Source organism: Palaemon carinicauda, chromosome 40 (assembly GCF_036898095.1).
Source record: "Palaemon carinicauda isolate YSFRI2023 chromosome 40, ASM3689809v2, whole genome shotgun sequence".
Classification (NCBI taxonomy): Eukaryota; Metazoa; Arthropoda; class Malacostraca; order Decapoda; family Palaemonidae; genus Palaemon; species Palaemon carinicauda.
This window is the reverse complement of record NC_090764.1, coordinates 64397220-64423499: the sequence shown is the minus strand read 5'-3', so window position 1 is coordinate 64423499 and position 26280 is coordinate 64397220. Positions and strand designations below refer to the sequence as shown.

Sequence of the window (26280 nt, the reverse complement as noted above, 5' to 3'; positions counted from 1 at the left end):
TGGACCATTTGGCGGATGATAACAACAACAAAGGGGAACAACAACAAAGGGGAACAACAACAACAACAACAACAACAAATATTGAAAGTAAATAAACAGCTGACAAATATAACATAACCTATTTCTTAAGTCGACCGGTTGCAGTTGGGACTTCTGGTGACTTCCCCGACTGGTGATTACCAGACTGGGGTTCGAGTCCCGCTCAAACTAGTTACTTCCTTTGGTCGCTGCAACCTCACCATCCTTGTGAGCTAAGGATGCAGGGTTTGGGGTTAGCCTATAGGTTTATCTGCTGAGTCATCAGCAGCCATTGCCTGACTCTCATTGGTCCTAGCTTGCGTGGAGAGGGGCTTAGGCGCTGATTATATGTATATAGGGTCAGTCTCTAGGGCATTGTCCTGCTCGATATGGTAATGTCACTGCTCCTTGCCTCTGCCATTAATGAACGACCTTTTATAAGGCCACAAGTTTTTTCTCGACATGGAAATAAACGATACAAATTCCAACATTTTCGCATCACACAGGAAAAGATCAGATTCACTGAACGTTAGTCTTTTGTTTTCAAATGTTCCTTATATAACCTGATTGTCATTACAGATCTCAAGATATTTTATTTTAATTCGTCATTTTCTGTATAGTTTATTTATTTCCTTATTCCTTTTCCTCACTGGATTATTCTCCCTGTCGGAACCCTAATAGGGCATATAGCATCCTGCTTTTCCAACAAGGGTTGTAGCTTAGCTAGTAATAATAATTTATTTATTTTCATTTTACTTTGATGGCTGCTTTTCCGGTCCCATACAGCAGGGGAACCCCACTCTCTACAGGACCTCCTCCACTGTCGTTTTATCTTATTCGTTCAGAGTAGGGCTATTTGATGTTTCATATCACATGTTGTTCATTTACTGTTAAATCGTCATTTGATAATAATAATAATAATAATAATAATAATAATAATAATATTAATAATAATAATAATGAAAAAGGCCATTCTAAACTCCAAAATGACTTTTAAAAATAAAAAATACATAAGAGCACAAAAAATGCTTAAAAGCATTAATGATTTTCAAACTAAAAATAAGACTTATGCCTAATGAATTTCCGGAAATGGGCAAAACGGACAAGATAATATAGCTATAAACCAACAAGTATAAAGAAAAGTTTGTAAAGTTCATGCCATCATGGAAAAAATATTTTACAAGTAATCGAGTATTAGATGAGAAAGAATAGTCATCCATTATTATTATTATTAGTTATGCTACAATCCTAGTTGGAAAAGCAGGATGCTATAAGCCCAAGGGCCCAATCAGGGATATGGCCCAATGAGGAAAGGAAATAAGAAAACAGATAGAATAGTGTGCCTGAGTGTACCCCCAAGCAAGAGAACTCTACCCCAAGACAGTGGAAGACCATGGTACACAGACTATGGCACTGTCCAAGAGAACAATGGTTTGATATTGGAGTGTCCTCCTAGAAGAGCTGCTTACCATAGCTGAAGTCTCTCTTCTACCCTTACCAAGAGGAAAGTAACCACTGAACAAATACAGTGCAGTAGTTAACACCTTGAGTGAAGAGGAATTACTCGGTTAGTCTAGTTTCCTTAGGTGTATGAGGAAATAGGAGAATGTGTTGAGCATAGGCCAGACTATTCAGTGTATGTCTAGGTAAAGAAAAAATGAGCCGCAACCAGAGAGAGATCCAATGTATCTGGCCAATTCAAAGGACCCAATAACTCTCGATATGTGGCTGGTGCCTTGGCCAAACTACTACTTATGACCTTGTGGATAAAGTTGTAACGATTGTGAGCTTAAATTAAGTTTCTTCTCTTTTTAAACTTTGGGTTCGATACATTCAGTACTTTTATTCATTTCATTTTAAAACAAATATTAAGATCATAGACATCAATTGTCTTTCAGTACAGGAATTATGAGGAACGTAATGCAGTATTTTTTTGTGTAGCAAAATTCAAATACAGTTTTGTTCTATCCTTTTTAAGCATAATTAAGCTTTCTCGTTTGGTGGAAGTGCTTCAGTTAAGATACTACCGCTAGAGAGTTATTGGGTCCTCTGATTGGCCAGGCAGGACTACATTGGATCCCTATCTCTGGTTACGGCTCATTTTGTCTTTGCTGACACGTACACATAATAGTCTAGCCTATTCTTTCCACATTCTCGTCTGTCCTGATACACTTGACAACACTGATGTTACCAAACGATTCTTCTCACAAGGGGTTAACTACTGCTCTGTAATTGTTCAGTGGCTACTTTCCTCTTGGTAAGGTTAGAAGAGACTCTAGCTATGGTAAGCAGCTCTTCTAGGAAAAGACACTCCTAAATCAAACCATTGTTCTCTAGTTTTGGGTAGTGCCATAGCCTCTGTACCATGGTCTTCCCCAATGTCTTGGGGTAGAGTTCTCTTGCTTGAGGGTACACTCGGGCACACTTTTCTTTCATATTTCTCTTCCTATATTTTTAAAGGTTATTTTAGTTTATATGAGATCCAATTTATTGTTGTTTCTATGCTTAGAATATTTTATTTTCATTGTTTATTACTTTAGTTTATTTATTTTCTTATTTCCTTTCTTCACTGGGATATTTTTCCCAGTTGGAGCCCTTGGGCTTATAGCATCCTATTTTTCCAACTAGGGTTGTAGCTTAATAATAATAATAATAATAATAATAATAATAATAATAATAATAATAATAATAATAATAGAAGAAGAGATATTTCACCAACTTAAGATTTGCTGTTACTCAAGAACAATCAATATATATATATATATATATATATATATATATATATATATATATATATAGTATATATATATACAGTATATATATATATATATATATATATATATATATACACATACATACAGTATATATATAAGTATATACATACAGTATATATATATATATATATATATATATATATATACATATATACATACAGTATATATATAAGTATATACATACAGTATATATATATATATATATATATATATATATATATATATATATATATATATATATATATATAATCCTCGCCAATAATAGGTCACATAAAAGCCCCAAAACAATAGAATGAACTAATAAAAAACATGCAATTAACGAATAATCATATTCCTGTCACTTACCCGGGAGGTATCGAAGCCAGTTGGGATGTCTACAATGGGACACCGACCCTCGACCAGGAATTTCGGTCTGTCATTAGCGTGACAGAGAGTGGCGGCTGCTGCCAGGAGCACGAAAGCAATTTGCCTTCCAGGATACAACGAAGACCGGGAAATAGGTTATGCAAATAAATGTCTCTCAGAGAAAAAAAAAAAAAAAAAAAAAAAAAAAACAGATGAATGGATTATATCAAATAAGTTAAATGTTTGATTTCAAAGATTAATGAGTCTATGGTAGACCTATTTTTTATTTTAGAATATTATAGCCTGAGAGAGAGAGAGAGAGAGAGAGAGAGAGAGAGAGAGAGAGAGAGAGAGAGAGAGAGAGAGAGAGAGAGAGAGAGAGAGATTGCAATTACAAATTAATTACAAATTACAGTATTTTTTAGTTTTTTTTGTACGAGAGAGAGAGAGAGAGAGAGAGAGAGAGAGAGAGAGATTGCAATTACAAATTACAGTATTTTTTAGTTTTTTGTACGAGAGAGAGAGAGAGAGAGATTTCAATTACAAATTAGTTATTATTAGTTTTTTGTACGAGAGAGAGAGAGAGAGAGAGAGAGAGATTTCAATTACAAATTAGTTATTATTAGTTTTTTGTACGAGAGAGAGAGAGAGAGAGAGAGAGAGAGAGAGAGAGAGAGAGAGAGAGAGAGAGAGAGAGAGAGAGAAGACATTTCAATTATTAAAGTTTTTTATCTGAACTGGTAATTTTTTGTACAAGAGAAAGAGAGAGAGAGATCGCAATTATAAATTACAATATTTTTTATCTGAATTGGTATTTTTATTTACAGAGAGAGAGAGAGAGAGAGAGAGAGAGAGAGAGAGAGAGAGAGAGAGGGAATGAGAGAGAGATATTACACTTACATTGCTGTAGATTTATAACTCATATTGGCGCTAAGTAAGTCGGCTGACCTATTCGTACGAGCAACACTGACTGACTGACTGTAATGTAAACTCGGATTGCATTGGGGCAGGCCGCCGGGAATACCGTTTGCAGTTGCCAATTGCTCAATTTCGTGCCTCTTTAGCAGATCCAATCAAGGGAAATACTTTGTTTCAAATGGATTACTCAAAACATTTAAACGATAATTAAAATGAAAAAGCAATCCGGTGGTATTTTAGTTCATATGGTTAGTTAGGAGACTGGCATGTGGATATAAAGACCTTTTTAAAGAGAAATGACCAAATAATAAATCTCCACCTAATTGGTAGTTTCTCTACGTTTCTAAAGGCGGGGTTACACGGTCGAACGGTTCGTCGAACGACAAACAAGTGTTTGAAGTGATATTCGAACGTATGAACTGGGTATTTGGTTGTCGAACACGTTCGTCGAGCGGTTCGAAGAAAGTCAGATCCAGCCTGACTTTTGTGGGCGTAACTTCATTGTCCACTCTTCCAACCGTTTAACAAGCGGGTTCGAAAACCGGGTTCGACGAACCGTTCGACCGTGTAACCCCCGCTTGAAAAGGCAGGACTGTAAACCTGAAGGTTACATAAAACATACCTAAAGGCATTTCTCAAAGGAGGCAGGTGACTTGTTACGTCACACACTTTGCTAAGACTGGGCTGTATCTAGCTATGAAAATAATAGTTGTTGCTCTGGATTCTGGCGATGTTTGAAGTTGGAACCTAACAATTGCATGTCTGCCTCGCTCAAATGGACAACGGAACTTATTCGCAAAATTGTTATACTGCATTTCATATAGATTACGCTCGAAAGGGAAGTAAATGATTAAATGGATTTAAATGGAGCGAAAGTTTAGATGTTGCAAATACGGAATCATTACACAGTTGATATTAATTAGAACAAATACTCGTTACACATTGCCTCTGGCTAACTACCTACAGTATTAGTCTTGATTTTTTTTTTTTATAAAAGCAAGTTCGCGTTCTATTGACCATTTTATGGGCTACATAATTGCAAGAGCTACTCTCTAGCCGGAAGGGACAGGCATAGGCAAGCTACAACAACAATATTTCTCTTTTTTTAGAATATATATATATATATATATATATATATATATATATATATATATCTGCTCTTTACGATGTCCTCTTATAATTAAAGGGGTGTGGTAGCCTATTGGAAACGTTCCAGCCTGGCGATCTGCTGGACTAGTGTTCGAGTCACGTTCTAACTCTATAGTTTCTTGTAGTGTCTGCAACCTCACCATCCTTGTGAGTTAGAGGTATGGGGGTTTAGGTGACCGTATAAGTATACCAGCTGAGTCATCAGCAGCCATTGCCTGACCCTCCCTGGTCTTAGCTTGGGTGAAGAGGGGCTTGGTCACTGATCTTTTGTACATATGGTCAGTCTCTAGCCCATTGCCCTGCTAGGGCATTGTCACTGTCCCTTGTGTCTGCCATTCATGAGCATCCTTTAAAAGTGGAAATGACTGTGAAATTTAAAAACTCAAGGTGAAAATGGACACAAACATTGCAATACTCTTTTGCAGAATAATCGCTAAAAATTAAGTATTAGAAATTGAAACTTTTTATCTACTTTTGCTTTAATGAGTGATGAATAGTATGTCGCTCTGTGTGCATTATAAAAAACAAAGTTATGATTTTCTATTGAGAACGTGTTTGCCAATATATCTATTTTGCAGGTGTTTGTAAAGAATGGTATAATGCTAAGATTCCCATGCTGGTAATATTTTAAGAATCACTTATTTAAATAATAAAAGCTCAAAATAACCTGTGGAAGTTTGATCGAAATCTAGAATTTTTGTCTCGTCTGTGATTTTATATTTCTTCGACCATGTAAAATGTCATCAACCTGCCTTTCCAATTGCTGTCCAGGCCATTAATTAGGACACTATGCACATTACTGTACAATAGTATTAAGCCTCCTGCTCATTTCTGTTCCTCATTCCTGTTTTCCTAAGGCTAAACTGACATGTTTAGCTTTTCTATCTTGTGAAATTAAAGCTCTCTTGATGGACCTTGATGCTTATAGAGGTGTAGACCTAAATGGTATTTTTCCTTTAAAACAAAGACAGCAGATTTCTAAGCTCCAAAGTCATCTGTTATTTTGCGCAAGTTAGCAAGAAGAGGAGCTTTTAGCACTTGTTGGAAAATCGGTAATGTTACTCCTTTATGTAAATGTGTCTGTGGTAGCTCAAGTCCCACTGATTACCGCCCAATTTCCATAACTCCCATATTATCTAAAGTTTTTGAACGTCTTCTGGAAAAACGTCTAAATATGTTTGCTGAAGGTAAATCATCTGTTGCCTAGTTTGTAATTTGGTTTTGATAAAGGCATTTGAGCATGTGATGCCCTTCATACAACCTTCAACGCTGTACAGAAATCTCTTGATTTTGGTCAGGTAGTTCGTATGATTGACCTTGGATTTTAGTGCTGCCTTTGATCATGTTTTCAAATTCAAACATTTGGTAGGGGGTCAGTCTTTTCTTAGCATCATTATTGAATTTTATGTTATAGATTGCTAAGAGTTGTAGTTGATGTGCACCGTAGTGAGTATAGGGATGTGATATCAGGTGTTCCTCAGGGTAGTGTTCTTAGCCCATTTTTTTTTTTTTCATACTACAGTATATGCACATGGCATGTGGTTTGATATAGAAAACAAGCTCGTTACATATGCAGATGATTCTACTCTCTGCATCAATTCCATCTTCTGAATGTAGATCTGGGGTTGCTGAATCCCTTAATAGAGATCTAGCTAAAATTAGTGCAGGGTGCAAATTATGGAGCATGAAGTTGAATTCTAACAAAGTATGATTGTACGTAGGTCAAGGACAGTGGCACCTCAACATCCGGCTCTCAGCATTGATAATGTTTCTTTAACTTTGTATGACTCTTTTAAAATTTTATGTGTTTTTTCATAGCAAATTCACTTTTGAGGAACACATTATGCCTGTTTCTTTTTCAGTTGTAAAAAAAAAATGGCGTATTGGGGTCTTTTAAATTTTTCAGTGATCAATCCATTCTTAGTGAGTGTTTTAATTGTTTCATTCTACCTTGTTTCTAGTATTGTTCTCCTGTCTGGTCTTCAGCTGCCGATTCTCATCTTAATTTGTTGGACAGGAACTTACGGTCCATTAAATTTCTTATTCCTTATCTAGATAATCTCTGACACCATCGTTCAGTTCTTTATGCATGTTGGATGAGATTTTTCATAATTCTGACCATCCTTTTCATTTAGATTTTCTTAGACTGTACCATCCTTTACGGGCATCTAAGTATGTAGTTAATTATAACACTTACCTTTTCCATCATAAGGCTCAATACTACACTGTATTCTAGAAGTTTTATTCCAGCCGTAACCAGATTTTGGAATGATCTTCCAAGTCGGATAGTTGAATCAGGGGAACTGCTGGAGTTTAAGCTTGTAGCTAATGTTTTTATGTCGAACAGGCTGACATATGTCTCTTTTTATAGTTTATTTAAGAGAGATCTATTTTATTTTTGTTACTGATCTTGAAATATTCATTACTTATCCTGTAGATTATTAATTTTCTTATTTCATTAACTCACTAGGCTATATATATATATATATATATATATATATATATATATATATATATATATATATATATACATACATACATACATATATGTATACATATATATATATATATATATATATATATATATATATATATATATTATTACAGTCGTGAGAGAGAAGGGTAATTTACCATTTTAGCAGGTGGGTTCAATGGACCATAATGATAATAAAATAAAGGTATTTGAATGAGAATACGATCAAACAAGATTTAAATATAATAATGCAAAAAATATTTACAAAACATTACAATTAAACTTGAAGTCCATATAAAAGGAACACAAAGGCCATAAAGGACAGGAATGACACAATAGGACAAATGACAAATGACAAACGACAACCACGTCTCGAAAAGTAATCACACTGGAAATTGAGAACACTTGAAACAAAAGCACAATTCGTTATTAAACCCTTACAACAATATCACTTATACTTAGGATATAGATACATCACAATAAAGGGGACTGCTTCCCTGCCGGACACTAAAGTCATTGGTTTAGTTGCTGAGTAGAGACTGATTTAAAATTACATTTAGGGGTCGAAGAAATTTAGGATGGGCAGAGCAAGTAAGAAAAAGGAGTGTGAAACAAGGCAAACAAGTTACTGGGAAAGGACAAAGGAAAGTGGTATACAGGGGAAAACAGTCAGGCAAAATATATACAATAATTACAATAATGTGGAAGGTGTAATACCTTCCCCTAGAGGATCAAGCCCAGCGGAGTGGCTAGATCAAAGTTAAACACCTTACATCTCCTGAGAAGGTTGAGAATAGGCCCGTGACAATGCATCAGCAAATACGTTGTCGCTGCCCTTGAGGTGCTTTATTTGAAGGTTGAAGTTTTGAAGATACAAAGCCCATCTTAGTAAGCACTGATTATGAGCCTTGGTGCATTCAAGAAAGGTGAGGGGGTTGTGGTCCGAACAGATATGGATGACGAGAGGTCCTTGTAGATAACATTCAAACTTTTGGAGAGCAAGAACCAAACTTAAAAGCTCCTTCTCTATGGTACTGTATGACAGCTGATGAGGCTTGAAGCTACTGGAGGTGTATCCTATTTGGTGGAGTACCCCATCAATTTCCTGGAGCAACACTCCTCCAGCACCTGTGTCGCAAGCGTCTACTTGTAAAGAGAAGGGTTTAGAAAAATTAGGACTGAGTAAAACTGGCTCACTACTCAAAAAATATTTTAAATGTTGAAATGCTGCCTGACATCTCTCATCCCATTCATACTTCTTTTTAGGGCTGGTAAGACTATGTAAAGGGGCAGCTACTGAAGCAAAATTACGACAGAACTTACTGTAACATGAAACCATACCTAGAAATCTTTTAAGGGATTTCCTAGTCTTAGGTTCTGATTAGTCAAGAATGGCATTAACATTTGCAGTTTTAGGCCTGACATTACCTCCACCCACAATATGTCCCAAGTAAGTAACTGTAGCTTGACCAAAAACACATTTTTGTAAATTTATTGTTAACTGGGCTTCTCTTACTATATCAAAGAGCATATTCAAACGTTTCATAAGCTCTTCCCAATAATCTCCTATCACCAATATATCATCTAGATATGCAAATACTCCCTCTAGACTCTGAATAATGTAGTTAATTATGCGTTGAAATGTGGATGGGGGATTTGTTAAACCAAAAGGCATTACTTCATACTGGAATAACCCAAAAGGAGTTATGAAAGCCGATATAAGCTTGGTTCTAGATGCTAACTTCACCTGATAATACCCCTTGAGGAGATCTATCTTAGCCACATACTTTGCTTGGCCCACAGAGTCTATAAGGTCGTCTAGACGGGGTAAAGGTAACTATCCTTAACAGTAGCAGAATTTACTCTCCTGTCGTCTGTAAACAGTCTCATGCTGCCATCCTCCTTTGGTACCAATAGACATGGAGACGCCCATGGTGACTTGCTTGGTTTAGGTAAACCGGCTCTCAGAAGATATTCCACTTCTTCTTTCATCACTAGTTTCTTGGCCGGGTGTTGTCGTATGGGAGCAGTTCCTGGTAGAAGTTCGATGTCATGGGTGAGGATTATACACTGACCTGGATTTTCCCCATAAATTTCTGGGTAAGAGTAAATGAGAATTTGAAGTCCTTCTGATGGAAAAGGAGAAAAATGTTGACATGAGTTTTCAAAGTCTTTCAGAGCAGCACAATTATCTACAAAATGCCACGAATAGATGAATTCAGGTTCAATTACTTCAGGTTTCTCATCTTTGACCTTAACACTAACATTTACAATTTTGTCTCCATAACCAGTTTCAGTATTCCTGGAATGATACCTTTTAAGCAGATTGGCATGGATAATTTGAGTACTTTTCCTTCTATCAGGGGTTTCAGTTACATAGGTATGGTTATTGACATTTTTAACTACTTTATATGGACCAAAGAATTTGGGGGAAAATGGGGATCCAGGGATAGGAAAATATGCTAACACAAGATCTCCTGGGTTGAACTTTCTAATTTTAGTCTTTTGATCATAACTATTTTTCATTTTAATCTGAGCTTTGCTTAAATTTTCAGTGGCTATTTTACGGACTTTGGAAAGGGTTTCTTTAAAGTTACTCAAATATTGTTGAACAGTTACAGTCTGATTAGAGTCTGGGAACTTTAACCATTCATCTTTAATTAATGCAAGGGGTCCTCTTAATAATCTCCCAAATACCATTTCAAAAAGAGAAACATCAAGGGATTCATGTGGGGACTCACGTATAGCAAACCACAAAAACTTTACTCCTTCATCCCAATCAAGATTGCTCTCTAAACAAAATTTTTTTAACATTTAAATGTTTGGTGCCATAGTTCAAGGACTCCCTGAGATTCCGGATGATATGCAGATGATAAGCTATGTTTTATATTTAATTCCTTAAGGATTTCTGAAAAGAGTTTACTTGTAAAGTTAGAACCCCGATCAGTTTAGATATCCTTGGGGATCCCGTAAGTAGTAAAGAAACTTAAAAGGTGTTTAGCAATATTTTTGGCAGATATATTCTTAAGTGGAGTGGCCTCTGGAAAACGAGTAGTGGGACACATAAGAGTTAATAAATATTGGTTACCATCTTTTGTCTTGGGCAAGGGTCCAACACAGTCTATTACTAATTTCTCAAAGGGCTCATGTGGAACTAATATAGGCTGTAAAGGGGCTTCAGGAATTACTTGGTTAGGTTTGCCAGCTATTTGGCATACATGACATGTCTTTTATGAAATCTCCTACGTATTTCCTCAAATTAGGCCAATAGAACTTATCAAGTATTCTATAGTAAGTTTTGTATTGTCCCAAATGACCACCTGGTCCATCATGTGCAATTTCCATTATATGAGTGCGTACTGCAGAAGGAACAACAATTTGGTATTTCTCACTCCAGGTATCAAGATTTGAATAGTTAGAAGGACGGTAAAAACGCATTAGGATACCATTTTTATGATAAAAAGAAGGGGATTTATTCAAAGATTTTATATCAACAGCCTTATCATGCAAACAAGATAAAGATTGATCTGACCTCTGGGCAGCTATTAGTTTATCTCTAGACATTACCTTAGCTAAGAAATCAATATCTACTTCAAAGTCATTTACCTTTTCTCCTGCTTGGGACCGAGTGACTATATGTGGTGGGGTTTGTTCAAGATCTACCTTCTTCTCATCCATCAAAGGTTTGTCCAAAACTACCCTATCATCCATAGGGGTAACAGTGACCATTAAATTTGGTACAATTAATTTCCCGGCTAAATCATTACCCAATAGCAATGAAACTCCTTTTATAGGCAATTCTGTATCAATCACCCCTAATTCGACTTTCCCTTTTAAAAGGGGACAATCAAGGTTGACACTGGCAAGGGGAATGGATGAGATTCCAGTAAGATCCCTTACAACCACCTTCTCGCCAGTTAGATTATTCTCAACATTAGGTAAAGCCTTACTATGCAACAAAGTTAAAGCAGCTCCAGTGGCTCGTAATATAGTGACCTTAGACTTCTGTTCTTTCTCCCCCAAGGCTCTTATACCTTCAGACTTAAAATCATCAAACACATCTGGTACATTTGCTTGCACATGCAAAACAGGTTTACTCTGGGAAGTTGAAAATTTTACGTTGGGTTTCATAATAACATTATGGTAGTTATCAGATACTTTACATTTAGGGTCTTTACAATTACGAATAGTATGTCCTTCTTTCTTACAATAACTACATTTAGGATTATCAGAACCTATGGGATTATCATCCGAATTCTGGGATTTTCCTGAAACTGGTTTTACAAAAACCTCACCTCTTTTATTAGGAATAGACTTATGTATTAAGGAATAAGTGTCAGCCAAGGAAGCAGCCTTTTGTAAAACTTTCTCCTGCCTATCTTCAATATAGAGCATTCTTCAAGAACCATTAAATTAATAGTTCTTCAAGAGAAGTTACCTCAGCATACTTAAACCATTTCTTGAAAGCTCTAAGCTTGTCAGAAGCGAATTCTAGGAAAGTTTGGATATTTGATTTACATAAGTTACGTAAAGCTTGTCTATATCCTTCCTCTGTTATGGAAAATGCATCTAATATTGCTTTCTTAACCTGGTTATATCCTTAGTATCATCCAGATGCCTAACAACCTGAGCAGCTTTACCCGACAACAAAGGGAAATAACTCTGGTTCCATTTGCCTATTCTGAAGATTGATTGAAGCCCTCTCTTGTTCCACCTTGATAGTTAAACTAGCTTCTAATTCTAATTTAGCTTTCTCCATTTCAAAGTTTTCTCTTTCTTTTTCTCTTTCTTCCCTAGCTTTTTCTCTTTCTTCCCTAGCTTGACATTCTAACTTAGCTTTCTCCATTTCAAATTTTTCTCTTTCTTCCCTAGGTTGAAATTCTAACTTAGCTTTCTCCATTTCAAATTTTTCTCTTTCTTTCCTAAGAGAAAATTAACTTCTCTTTTCAGCGGCTTGCAAAGCTACTCTTCCTTTCTTAAAGCTAACCTGAGTTTATTTCACGCTCGAATGCAAGACGTTCAAACTCTAGCTTTTGTTCAATTGTAAGGGAAGGGGTTTCTGAACAAGATACTGCCTAGCTCCGTCACCCAAGGTTCCAATACGCATATAGTGAGCTATTATCACTTTCCTAATGTCAAACTTACGCATACTAGAACGTACCTCAAGGTCTAAATGCCTAGCTACTTCCATTAATTCAGACTTCCTAGCATTGGTAAGGGTATGCAATTCAGAGGAAGGATCCGCCACAAACTTTTGAGTATCAAACTTCGCCATTGTGGAAATTAAAAAGAAACTTTAAGAACAATATAAACACCTGAATAAGAGTTTTACAATTCTTAAATTGGAGCTAATTTAGTTAAGCATTGACCACGCATAAAACCATAAACCACGCATAAATAGTAACAGATTAGACAAATATTTATACACAAAACATTTTAGATACGGGAAAATGAGAATGAATAAGGACGCACTGGAAGTATTTTACTCCCAATTCAAACCAAAATGAAGTCAAAAGGAAATACCGTCGCTCAGCTAACAGCCGTAACTTACTACACTTCGATTAGAACGGTAACTTCACACACATATGTTGAGGCGTTAACAAGATTCATGACACTTTACAGAAAATGAAGAACGCTAGAGACTGGTATCTAAGGACCCAGGGAAAGACTATAAGCACGTGAAAGTCACGAATGATTCGAGAGAAATAAATATTCAACAATGGTACAACAGATTAACTTTTTAACCTGCGCACTGAGTCTCAGCCACAATCATGCCTACCAGAACAACACCGAACCAAGTTCCACCCTTATTTTGGGAAACAATAGTTCCCCCCTTAGTTCCAGTAACGAAGCCTGGGAGAAATTTCTCCAGAGTTCCAATAGATATCAGATCAGTCTTGAGCGTTTCCAGTTTCTATTCCATAGTCTGGACCTTCAGTTGACACTGTTGAAGATCCTGCTGTGATTTCCAGAATCCTCCGACCACAGGGAAGGAGGACAACAGTCGTTGGAGGAAGGGAACGTCCCCGATCCCACCCTCAGAGTTTTCATTCCTCTTGGACAGTAGCTAAGAACCCATCCTGAATGCAAAGGACTCCTGAATTTCCCTCATTCGTCCTTCGAGATCCATGAAATAGGTCTCACACGCCAACTCCTGCTCCTGAAGATCAGCTGTAAGGTGTGATGTGTTGAACAATCCTCCAAAAACTCCGTTGAATACTTTCTTCATTGTGTTGATCGCTGTTTGGTACATTCCCAACATTGTGATCAAATCTGTGCTAGATTATCAGATAGTTCTCCTTCGATCAAGGTTATTTTTAAAAAAACAGAAGCGATCTCCCAGAGACCCTCAGGATCCTCTCCCGGTTCCTAGTCACACACATTCATTCCTTGAAGCCTTTAGAGACTCTTCCAAACTTCTTCTTTTTCTTCTTTGTCTACATCTTTTCCCACTTCTATGTGGGGTCGATGTTTCTGGTCAGCTTTCTCCATCTACCTCTGTCCCACACCTCATCACCGGTTAATCCCTTTGATTGAAGGTCATCCCTGATACAGTCCACCCACCTTCGCTTTGGTCTCCTTCTCCTCGTTCCCTGTACCTCGATTTCCATCACTCTCCTCCCAATATACTGTTCATCTCTTCTCATGACATGACCATACCACCTCAGTCTACTTTCTTGGATCTTATCTGATAGTTTTCTAACTCCTGTGGTACCCCTAATTACCTCATTCCGTATCTTATCTCTTGTTGTCACCTCACACATCCATCTCAACATTCTCATCTCTGCCACATCCATCTTCTCTTCTGTCTTCTTTATTGCCCACGTCTCCGCTCCATACATCATTGCCGGTCTCACAACTGTCCTGTGTACTTTACCTTTCAACTTAACCCCTATTTTCCGGTCGCATAGTACTCCGTGCACTTTTCTTCCAATTCTTCCATCCTGCTTGTATTCTGTGGTTTATTTCTGCCCCCAGATCACCATCCTCTGCAACTGTTGTTCCTAAATACTTGAAATTTTCAACCATTTTCAATCTTTTCTTTAAACTAACTTCCCCATTCTCGCCATTTTTCAATCTCAAATACTCTGTCTTTTTCCTGCTGATCTTTAATCTCCTATTTTCCATTTCTCTTCTCCACTCCTCCAGTTTCTCTTCTACTATACACAGTATAACATCATCAGCAAAAAGCATACACCAAGGAGACTGATCTCTAATACCTTGTGTTACTACATCCATGACCAGATCAAATATGTAAGGGCTCAATGCAGACCCCTGATGTAGTCCCACATTTACTGGGAAACTTTCTTTTAGGCCTATACTGCTCTTAACATTTGCTTCTGCCCTTTCATACATATCTTGGGTGATTCTTACGTATTTCTCAGGGACTCCCTTTTCTCTCATACATTTCCAGAGCTCCTGACGTGGTACTCGATCGTATGCCTTCTCCATGTCAATAAAGACCATATGTAATCCTTTCTGTTTCTCCCGATGTTTTTCTATCGTCTGCCTCAAAGCAAATATTGATTCTACAGTCCCTCTTCCAGATATGAATCCAAATTGTTCCTCACCAATTGTTGTTTCATCTCTGAGTCTCTTCTCAATGATCTTCTCCCATATTTTCATAGTATGGCTTATCAGCTTTATGCCTCTGTAGTTGCCACATTCCTGGATGTCTCCCTTCCCTTTATAGATGCGAATGATTAGGCTTCTTCTTCATTCCTCTTGCATCTTCTCCTGATTGAAGATCTTCTGTGTCAGGCCCCACAAGATATCTATGCCTTCCTCTCCAAGACTCTTCCATACCTCTACTGGTATATTATCCGGTCCTGCAGCTTTACTATTTTTCATCTTCTTTACTGCTTGTTCTACTTCTCTTCTAGTCACTCCTATGGTAACTGTCTCGTTTGGGAGTCCATCTTCAAGTACTGTTCTTGGGTTCTCCTCATTCAATAGTCCTTCAAAATAAGTTTCCCAGCTTCTTTTAATTTCATTCTCTTCTATTAAAACTATACCATTGCTATCTTTTATTTGCCTTATCTGTGTTAGGTCTTTAGATTCAGCATCTCGGGCCTTAGCAATTCGTGATATTTTCTTCTCTCCTTCTGGTGTTTCCATCTCTTTATAGACTTCATTTAATGTCTCTGCCTTTGCCTTTGCTACTGCTCTTCTTGATTCTTTCTATGCTTGTTTATAGTTTGCTTTATCCTGCTCTTCTTTCTTGGTTTTTACCCGTTCTTGCACCTCATCATTCCACCACCACGATTCTTTATCATTTGGGGATCTTCTTCCTGATGACTTTCCAAGTACTTCCTCACCGATCCTTAGAATCACTTTATTATTCTCGGTACACCATTCTTGTACATACTCATTTAACCTTACTGCTTCCAGCACTCTTTCCTTAAACAAGAGTCTCAGTTCTTCCTCTTTCAATTTCCACCTCTTAATCTTTGGGTCCATTCTCGTCATTTTACTTCTCCTACAATTCCTTAGTCTGCAATCAATTACCACTATCCTGTGTTGTGCTGCTACACTCTACCCATTTATCACCTTGCAATTTCTAACTTCCTTACACAGCAGCAAATCTATCTGGCTCTCCCTGCCACCACTGCTGTAAGTAATCAGTCTGTTAATCTTCTTCTCAAAGAAGGTGTTGATCATTGCTAGGTCAAAAGCCAATGCAAAATCAATCACTCTTTCTCCCCCATCATTTCTCTCACCCACACCCCAACCTCCATGCACTCTTTCTATCCCTTCCCTACTGGCCCAAGTGGCCGTTCAGATCTCCTCCTATAATTACCCTTTCCCTTGCAGGAATTATTCCAAGCTCCTGGTCCATCTCCTTCCAGAATGTATCCTTCTCCTCCTCTGTTCATCCAATTTGCGGGGCATAGGCACACACCACATTGACTATTGTTGCTCCCAGTCTTAGCTCTAAACTCATAATTCTGTCATTTTTCCTATTCACCCCAATCAAATTTTCCTCCAACTTTCGATAATATTATTCCTACCCCATTTCTTCCTTCCATATTTGCTCCACTGTAGTATAATTTACAACCTTCGCCTAGTTCTCTTGCATTATTTCCCTTTCGCCTGGTCTCCTGCACACACAGCACTCCAATCTTCCTTCTCTCCATGAGGTCAACCAGCTCTCGCCATTTTCTAGTCATTGTCCCAACATTCAGAGTTGCTACTCTCATCCTCTCCTCAGATATTTTCCTCTGAGCTTGCCTCTTTAACCCAGCCCGCCCATGACTGGGTAGCCCTTGCCGATTTTTCGGAGGGATCAGGCGAGGTCCCAACGCGTCGCTTAAGGGGAACGCCCTAGCTTCATTCTGATTATACTCACTGACCATAGTTGTTTTGGCTAATTTTCCATGGCCGGATGCCTTTCCTGCCGCCAACCCTCCCCATCTACCCAGGCTTGGGACCGGCACCAAGTTGAGGCTGCCTTGCCCCCCTCAGTGAGTGGGTTGGAGACTCTTCCAAACTGCTTCAGAGAAATTTCTCATCCTCTTCTTTTTCATCTTGTTTTATATTATCTATAGTATTATTCCCCTTTCTTTTCTTCTTCCGAAAAATGAATCTCATTCCTTCATAGGATATTGTTTGTGACATTCCTTTCCCCAGAAGAAGTCTAAAAAAGATTCTATAGAAAAAGGAGAAATGTGAAGATTTAGGAACACGAATGACGACTAGTGGCCGAAATGAACTCTCTCTCTCTCTCTCTCTCTCTCTCTCTCTCTCTCTCTCTCTCTCTCTCTCTCTCTCTCTCTCTCTCTCTCTCTCTCTCTCTCTCTCTCTCTCTCTCTCTCTCTCTCTCTCTCTCTCTCCTTTCAGTAGACGTTTCTAGCTTAAATATTATTAATAATAACACTTTTGGCAGATTATAATAGGAATTATTTGTTATTTTGTATTAAAAACAAACTTTTAAAAGAATTGACTGAATAAATAAAGACCACCATCCAATTTCCGAATTCTTAGAAACGTATTGTGGGTCTTCAAGGAGTGTAAATTTTGAATTGGCTAAATTTTCTTCACAAATATTCGGATTTTAAATATGATTTTCTTATTATTGTATGCTTTATATATATATGTATATATATGTATATATATATATATATATATATATATATATATATATATGTGTGTGTATATATATATATGTATATATATATATATATATATATATATGTGTGTATATATATATATATATATATATATGTAGTTTTATATACATATATATGTATATATATATATATATATATATATATATATATATATATATATATATATATGTAGTTTTATGTATATATATACATACATACATATACCAAGGCACTTCCCCCAATTTTGGGGGTTAGCCGACATCAACAAATGAAACAAAACATAAAAGGGGACCTCTACTCTCTATGTTCCTCCAGCCTAACAAGGGACTCAACCGAGTTCAGCTTGTACTGCTAGGGTGCCACAGCCCACCCTCCCACATTATCCACCACAGATGAAGCTTCATAATGCTGAATCCCCTACTGCTACTACCTCCGCAGTCATCTAAGGCATCGGAGGCAGCAGCAGGGCCTACCGGAACTGCGTCACAATCGCTCGCCATTCATTCCTATTTCTAGCACGCTCTCTTGCCTCTCTCACATCTATCCTCCTATCACCCAGAGCTTCCTTCACTCCATCCATCCACCCAAACCTTGGCCTTCCTCTTGTACTTCTCCTATCAACTCTTGCATTCATCACCTTCTTTAGCAGACAACCATTTTCCATTCTCTCAACATGGCCAAACCACCTCAACACATTCATATCCACTCTAGCTGCTAACTCATTTCTTACACCCGTTCTCACTCTCACCACTTCGTTCCTAACCCTATCTACTCAAATACTCCAGCCATACTCCTTAGACACTTCATCTCAAACACATTCAATTTCTGTCTCTCCGTCACTTTCATTCCCCACAACTCCGATCCATACATCACAGTTGGTACAATCACTTTCTCATATAGAACTCTTTTTACATTCATGCCCAACCCTCTATTTTTTACTACTCCCTTAACTGCCCCCAACACTTTGCAACCTTCATTCACTCTCTGACGTACATCTGCTTCCACTCCACCATTTGCTGCAACAACAGACCCCAAGTACTTAAACTGATCCACTTCCTCAAGTAATTCTCCATTCAACATGACATTCAACCTTGCACCACCTTCCCTTCTCGTACATCTCATAACCTTATTCTTGCCCACATTAACTCTCAACTTCCTTCTCTCACACACTCTTCCAAATTCTGTCACTAATCGGCCAAGCTTCTCTTCTGTGTGTGCAACCAGTACAGTATCATCCGCAAACAACAACTGATTTACCTCCCATTCATGGTCATTCTCGTCTACCAGTTTTAATCCTCGTCCAAGCACTCGAGCATTAACCTCTCTCACCACTCCATCAACATACAAGTTAAACAACCACGGTGACATCACACATCCCTGTCTCAGCCCCACTCTCACCGGAAACCAATCACTCACTTCATTTCCTATCCTAACACATCCTTACTACCTTTGTAGAAACTTTTCACTGCTTGCAACAACTTTCCACCAACTCCATATAACCTCATCACATTCCACATTGCTTCCCTATCAACTCTATCATACGTTTTCTCCAGATCCATAAACGCAACATACACCTTACCTTTTGCTAAATATTTCTCGCATATCTGCCTTACTGTAAAAATCTGATTCATACAACCCCTACCTCTTCTAAAACCACCCTGTATTTCTAAGATTGCATTCTCTGTTTTATCCTTGATCCTATTAATCATTACTCATCCATACACTTTTCCAACTACGCTTAACAAACTAATACCTCTTGAATTACAACACTCATGCACATCTCCCTTATCCTTATTTAGTGGTACAATACATGCACAAACCCAATATACTGGTACCATTGACAACACAAAGCACATATTAAACAATCTCACCAACCATTCAAGTACAGTCACACCCCCTTCCTTCAACATCTCAGCTCTCACACCATCCATACCAGATGTTTTTCCTACTCTCGTTTCATCTAGTGCTCTCCTCACTTCATCTATTGTAATCTCTCTCTCATTCTCATCTCCCATCACTGGCACCTCAACACCTGCAACAGCAATCATATCTGCCTCCCTATTATCCTCAACATTCAGTAAACTTTCAAAATATTCCGCCCATCTTTTCCTTGCTTCCTCTCCTTTTTACAAACTCCCATTTCCATCTTTCACTGTCTCTTCAATTCTTGCGCCAGCCTTCCTTACTCTTTTCACTTCTTTCCAAAACTACTTCTTATTCTCTTCATATGAATGACCCAATCCCTGACCCCACCTCAGGTCAGCTGCCCTCTTTGCCTCACGTACTTTGCGCTTTACTTCCACATTTTTCTCTTTATATTTTTCATACTTCTCTACACTATTACTCTGCAGCCATTTTTCAAAAGCCCTCTTTTTCTCTTCCACTTTTACCTTCACTCCTTCATTCCACCATTCACTGCCCTTCCTCATGCTGCCTCCAACAAACTTCTTGCCACACACATCACTTGCAATCCCAAAAAAATCTTATTTTACTAACTTCCACTCCTCTAAGTTGCCAGTTTCTCTTACTTTCACTTCGTCATATGTCATTTTCAACCTTTCCTGATATTTACTTTTTACCCCCCGTTTTATTAGCTCTTCAACCCTCACTAACTCCCTTTTACATTCACCTACTCTATTCCCCCACTCTTTTGCTACAACTAATTTTCCTTCCACCAAAAACTGATCAGACATACCGTTAGCCATACCCCTAAACACGTGCATGTCTTTCAATCTTCCAAACATTCTTTTAGTTATCAACACATAATCCATTAATGCCCTTTCTACTACTCTTCCATTTGCCACTCTTACCCATGTATACTTATTTTTATCTTTCTTTTTGAAAAAGCTATTACTTATCACCATCTCTTGCTCAACACACATGTCTACCAGTCTCTCACCACTCTCATTTTCACCTGGTACGCCATACTTCCCAATGACACCTTCTACCTCTCCAGCGCCCACTCTAGCATTTAAATCACCCATGACAACTACATAATTCCTCCTACCCAATCCTTCTACACACCTAGTTAATTCATTCCAGAACTCATTCCGCTCCTCTTCACTTTTCTCACTACCTGGCCCATACACACTGACAAACGCCCAACATTCCCTGCCCAACCTAACCCTTACCCACATTAACCTAGATGATATCTCCTTGCATTCGACTACTTTACCTGTCATCCATTCACTCAGCAATAAAGCCACACCCTCTCTCGGTCTTCCCCTTTCAATCCCAGACACTCTACCAGACATTTCACCAAACATCACTTCACCCTTTCCTTTTATCTTCGTCTCACACAAGGCCAATACATCCATTCTTCTATTCCTAAACATACTTCCAATTTCACATCTTTTACTCTCTATCGTACTACATCCACGCACATTCAAAAACCCCAAAACTAGAGTGCAGGGAGCAGTCACTCTCCCCCCAGCTCCATCTCTTTGTCGATGTCTCACAGGATGTAGATACAGGAGAGGGGGTTCCCAGCCCCCTCGTCCCGTCCCTTTTAGTCGCCTCTTACGACACGCAGAGATAACGTTGGCTCTATTCTAATTTATATATGCCCCCGCGGCCACAGGGGCATATATATATATATATATATATGTGTGTATATATATATATATATGTATATATATATACATTATATATATATATATATATATATATATATATATATATATTTGTATTATATATATATTATATATACATAAATATATATATATATATATATATATATATATATATATATATAAATATATGTATATATATATATATATATATACATATATATATATATATATATATATATATATATATATATATTTATGTATATATAATATATATATAATTAATATATATATATATATATATCTATGTACATACATAGATATGTGCGTACATACTAGATGCACGCTCGGACTTGCACCACTAAATAGTTTATCCATGTCGCTTTCTGCTTGAGGGCAGAGTATAATTAGAATATTTCTGTATGTTCAAAGTTGGTGCCTGAAGGGCGATGCTTACAGCTTCAGCTATTATAAGTCTGCCGTAGTTGTTCTCCTCGTGAACAATGTGGGTTCCATCATTCAGTTCCTTCTGGGAAGGTTTCCAGTCGTGGACATCAATAAAGTGTTGGTTTATTGCCCCTTGATTTCTGTGGGCTAGCATCCATCTTCGGACTGTTGTGGTAGTATGTCCAATATAGTCTTCTCTGTGAGATTTACACATCTCCTCGTGGCATGAAATTTTATTGCCTATGTTGGTGCATGCTTCCTTTGGTCCTTTTTGGGCGCTATTTTTTTTCCATCACACGACTTGCAGTCAGATTGGGCTTGCTATATATTACAAGTTTTACTTTCTGGTAAGAGGATTTTGGGGACACATCTTTGTAGGCTGAATCATAGCTAAGGCGGTGGTAGATGGTAAGGTTTTTGTGTTTGTTGGTTTTTCCATCGTTGGTTGTTGAACTTCATTGAATTTCTTGCTTATAGCTTCTTCTATCCTGCTGTCGAGATATCCGTTGTTTGTCAGCAGTTGTCGAATTCTGTTTCGTTTGGCTTAAATGCCCTAGGTGAGTGCCCAGAAGCATACAAAAAGTCAGTAATAAGTGCTTACGTAAAAAGCAAAACTTAGAAAGACGTAGATGCTTGGCTTAACTGCCCAGCAAAATAACGCTTGGTTTAACTGCCTGGCCAAATAATGCTTTGCTTGACTGCCCGGCAAAATAATGCTTGGCTTAACTGAACAGCCAAATAATGCTATGCTTAACTGCCTGGCCAAATAATATTTGGCTTAACTGCCTAGCCAAATAATGCTATGCTTAACTGCCTGGCCAAATAATGCTTAGCTTAACTGCCCAGCCAAAAAGTGCTTGGCTTAACTGCCCGGCCAAATCATACTCGGCTTAACTGCCTGACTAAATAATGCTCGGCTGATGCCCCATGACAGGGGGAGAGGGAGACGGGACAACCAACTATGGCGGTTTTACTGTAGGAAAGAGCCGCTTCTGCTTTCTCTATGCGACTTAAGTAGCTTAGAATAAGGGCGTTGTAATTGCGTCACGTCATGTGACTATTCTTGTGTTCTATTGGTCCCTTCTTCTGACGTAATGGTAATGTCATACATATGTCACTTCCGGTTTCTCGGCAGGCGAACTGGCATGCATTTCAGTTGCGTGAGTCACTCGATATGTTTCATCGTTTGGCCGGTTGTTTGGCTAACTTAACGCTATATCAGCACTTTTCACAAACATTGGCTTTCGAGTACCAATTCACTCTGATTTTATTTTTCTCCTCTCTCTCTCTCTCTCTCTCTCTCTCTCTCTCTCTCTCTCTCTCTCCCCCTATTTATTTCAATGTCTCTCTATCGTTGAACTAACGAATAAAACTCATAAAACACTTAATCGAATACACATAGTACCTTATTCAGTGTGAAATTTTCTCCTTTACATGACACTCGGCTTGACTGCCCGGCCAAATAATGTTTGACTTAACTGTCTGGCCAAATAATGCTTGGCTTAACTGCCCGGCTAAAAAGTGCTTGGCTTCACTTCCCGGCCAAATAATGCTTGGCTTAACTGCCTGGCCAAATAATGCTTGGCTTAACTGCCTGGCCAAATGGTGCTTGGCTTAACTGCCTGGCCAAATAATGTTTGGCTTAACTGTCTGGCCAAATAATGCTTGGCTTAACTGCACGGCCAAAGGTGCTTGGCTTAACTGCCTGGCTAAATAATGCTTTGCTTAACTGCCTGGTCATATAATTCTTGGCTTAACTGCCTGGCCAAATAATTCTTGGCTTAACTGCCTGGCCAAATAATGCTTGGCTCAACTACCTGGCCAAATAATGCTTGGCTCAACTGTCCGACCAATTAATCCTTGGCCAAATAATGCTTGGCTTAACTTCCCGGCCGAATATTGCTTGGCTTAACTGCATGGCCAAATAATGCTTGGCTTAACTGTCTGGCCAAATAATGCTTGGCTTAACTGCCTGGCCAAATAAGGCTTTGCTTAACTGCCTGGCGAAGTAATGATTTGCTTAACTACCTGGCCAAATAATGCTTGGCTTAACTCCCCGCCCTAATAATGCTTGGCTTATCTGCCCGGCCAAATTATGCTTTGCTTAACTGCCTGGCCAAATAACGCTTGGCTTAACTGCCCGGCCAAATACAATAATGCTTGGCTTAGCTGCCTTGCTTAACGGCCTGGACAAAAAAGCCTTGGCATAACATCCCAGCATGAAAAATTCTTGGCTTAACTGCCCGGCCAAAAAATGCTTGGCTTAACTGCCCGGCCAAATAATGCTTGGCTTAACTGCGTGGCAAAATTATGCTTGGCTTAACTGCCCGGACAAAAAGTGCTTAGCTTAACTGCTCGGCCAAATAAATCTTGGATTATCTGCCTCGCCAAATAATGCTTGGCTTAAGTGTCTGGCCAAATAATGCTTGGTCTAACAGCCTGACCAAATAATGCTTGGCTTAACTGCCCGGCCAAAAGGTGCTGGACTTAATTGCCTGGCCAAAAAATGCTTGGCTTAACTGCCTGGCCAAAAAATGCTTGGCTTAATTGGCTGGCCAAATAATGCTTGGCTTAACTGCCTGTCCAAATAATGCTTGGCTTAACTGCCTGTCCAAATAATGCTGGGCTTAACTGCCTGGCTAAATAATGCTCGGCTTAACTGCCCAGCCAAATAATGCTCGGCTTAACTGCCTGGCCAAATAATGCTTGGCTAAACGGCCTGGCCAAATAAGGCTTGGCCTAACTGCCTGGCCAAATAATGCTGGGCTTAACTGCCCAGCGAAAAGGTGCTTGGCTTAACGTCCCGGGCAAAAAATGCTCGGCTTAACTGCCTGGTCAAATATTGCTTGGCTTAACTGCATGGCCAAAAAATGCTCGGCTTAACTGCCTGGCGAAATAATACTCGGCTTAACTGCCTGGACAAATAATGCTTGGCTTAACTGCCTGGCCAAATACTACTATGCTTAACTGCCGGGCTAAATAATGCTTGGCTTAACGGCCCGGTCAAATATTGCTCAGCTTAACTACCTGGCCAAATAATGCTTGCGTTCACTGCCTGTCCAAATGATGCTGAGCTTTACTACCTGTCCAAATAATATTTGGCTTAACTGCCTGACCAAATAATGCTCGGCTTACATCCCTGGCCAAATAATGCTCGGCTTGATTGCCCGACCAAATAACGCTTGGCTTAACTGCCAGCCAAATAATGCTTTGCTTAACTGCCCGGCCAAATAAGTTTTGGCTTAATTGCTCGGCCAAATAATGCTTTGCTTAACTGCCCAGACAAAAGTCCTTGCCTTGACTGCACGGCCAAATAATGCTTGGCTTAACTGCCTGGCCAAATAATACTTGGTTTAACTGCCTGGCCAAATAATGCTTGGCTTAACTGCCTGGCCAAATAATGTTCAGCTTAACTGTCTGGCAAAATAATGTTCTGCTTAACTGCCCGGCCAAAAGGTGCTTGGCTAAACTGCCCGGCTAAATAATGCTTGGCTTATCTGCCTGGCCAAATAATTCTTGGCTTAACTGCCTGGCCAAATAATGCCTGTCTTAACTGTTTGGCCAAATAATGCTTGGCTCAATTACCTGGCCAAAAGGTGCTTGGCTTAACTGCCTGGCCAAATAATGCTTGGCTTAACTGCCCGGCCAAATAATGCTCGGCTTAACTGCTTGGCCAAATAATGCTTGGCTTAACTGGCCAGCCAAATAATGCTTAGCTTAACTGCCTGGCCAAATAACACTTGGCTTAACTGCATGGCCAAATAATGCTTTGCTTAACTGCTTGGCAAAGTAATGATTGGCTTAACTGCCCGGCCAAAATATGCTTCGCTTAACTGCCCGGCCAAATAATGCTTGGCTTAACTGCCCAGCCAAATAATGCTTGGCTTAGCTGCCTGGCCAAAAAATGCTTGACTTAACTGCCTGGACGAAAAAGCCTTGGCTTAACAGCTCAGCCAAAAAATGCTCGGTTTAACTGCCTGGCCAAATATTTCTTGGCTTAACTGCTTGTCCGAATAATGCTCGACTGAACTTCCTTGCAAAAAATGCTTGGCTTAATTGCCCGGCCAAAAAATGCTTGGCTTAACTGCACGGCTAAATAATACTTGGCTCAACTGCCTGGCCAAGAAATGCTTGGCTTAACTGCCCGGCCAAATATTGTTTGGCTTAACTGTCCAGCCAAAAAATGCTTAGCTTAACTGGCCAGCCAAAAATGCTCTGCCTAATTGTCCAGCCAAAAAAAAGCTCAGCTTAACTGCCCGGCAAAAAAATGCTTGATTTAACTGCCTGGCCAAATAATGCTTGGCTTAACTGCCCAGCCGAAAAATTTTTGGCCTAACTGACCGGCCAAATAATGCTTGGCTTAACTGCCCTGCCAAAAAATGCTCTGCTTAACATCCTGACCAAATAATGCTTGGTTTAACTACCCGGCTAAATAATACTTGGCTTAAATGCCCGGCCATAAAATGCTCGGCCTAACA

The 26280-nt window shown here is 38.8% G+C and overlaps 2 protein-coding genes across 2 annotated transcripts in view; one reads left to right on the top strand and one right to left on the bottom strand.

Annotated features, from left to right (window-relative positions):
• LOC137632057 (crustacyanin-A1 subunit-like) overlaps positions 1 to 4100 on the bottom strand; it is a 32705-nt gene extending 28605 nt beyond the window's left edge. The window contains exons 1-2 of the mRNA XM_068364033.1: positions 4038 to 4100; positions 3138 to 3261 (exon numbers count right to left, since the gene is read on the bottom strand). Of these exons, the coding sequence (XP_068220134.1) occupies positions 3138 to 3261; positions 4038 to 4060 (147 nt within the window). The 5' untranslated portion in view covers positions 4061 to 4100. The remainder of the gene's footprint in view (positions 1 to 3137; positions 3262 to 4037) is intronic.
• The window catches only part of DCAF12 (DDB1 and CUL4 associated factor 12-like protein), a 198135-nt gene that overhangs the window by 30696 nt on the left and 141159 nt on the right, over positions 1 to 26280 (top strand). The window lies entirely within an intron of this gene.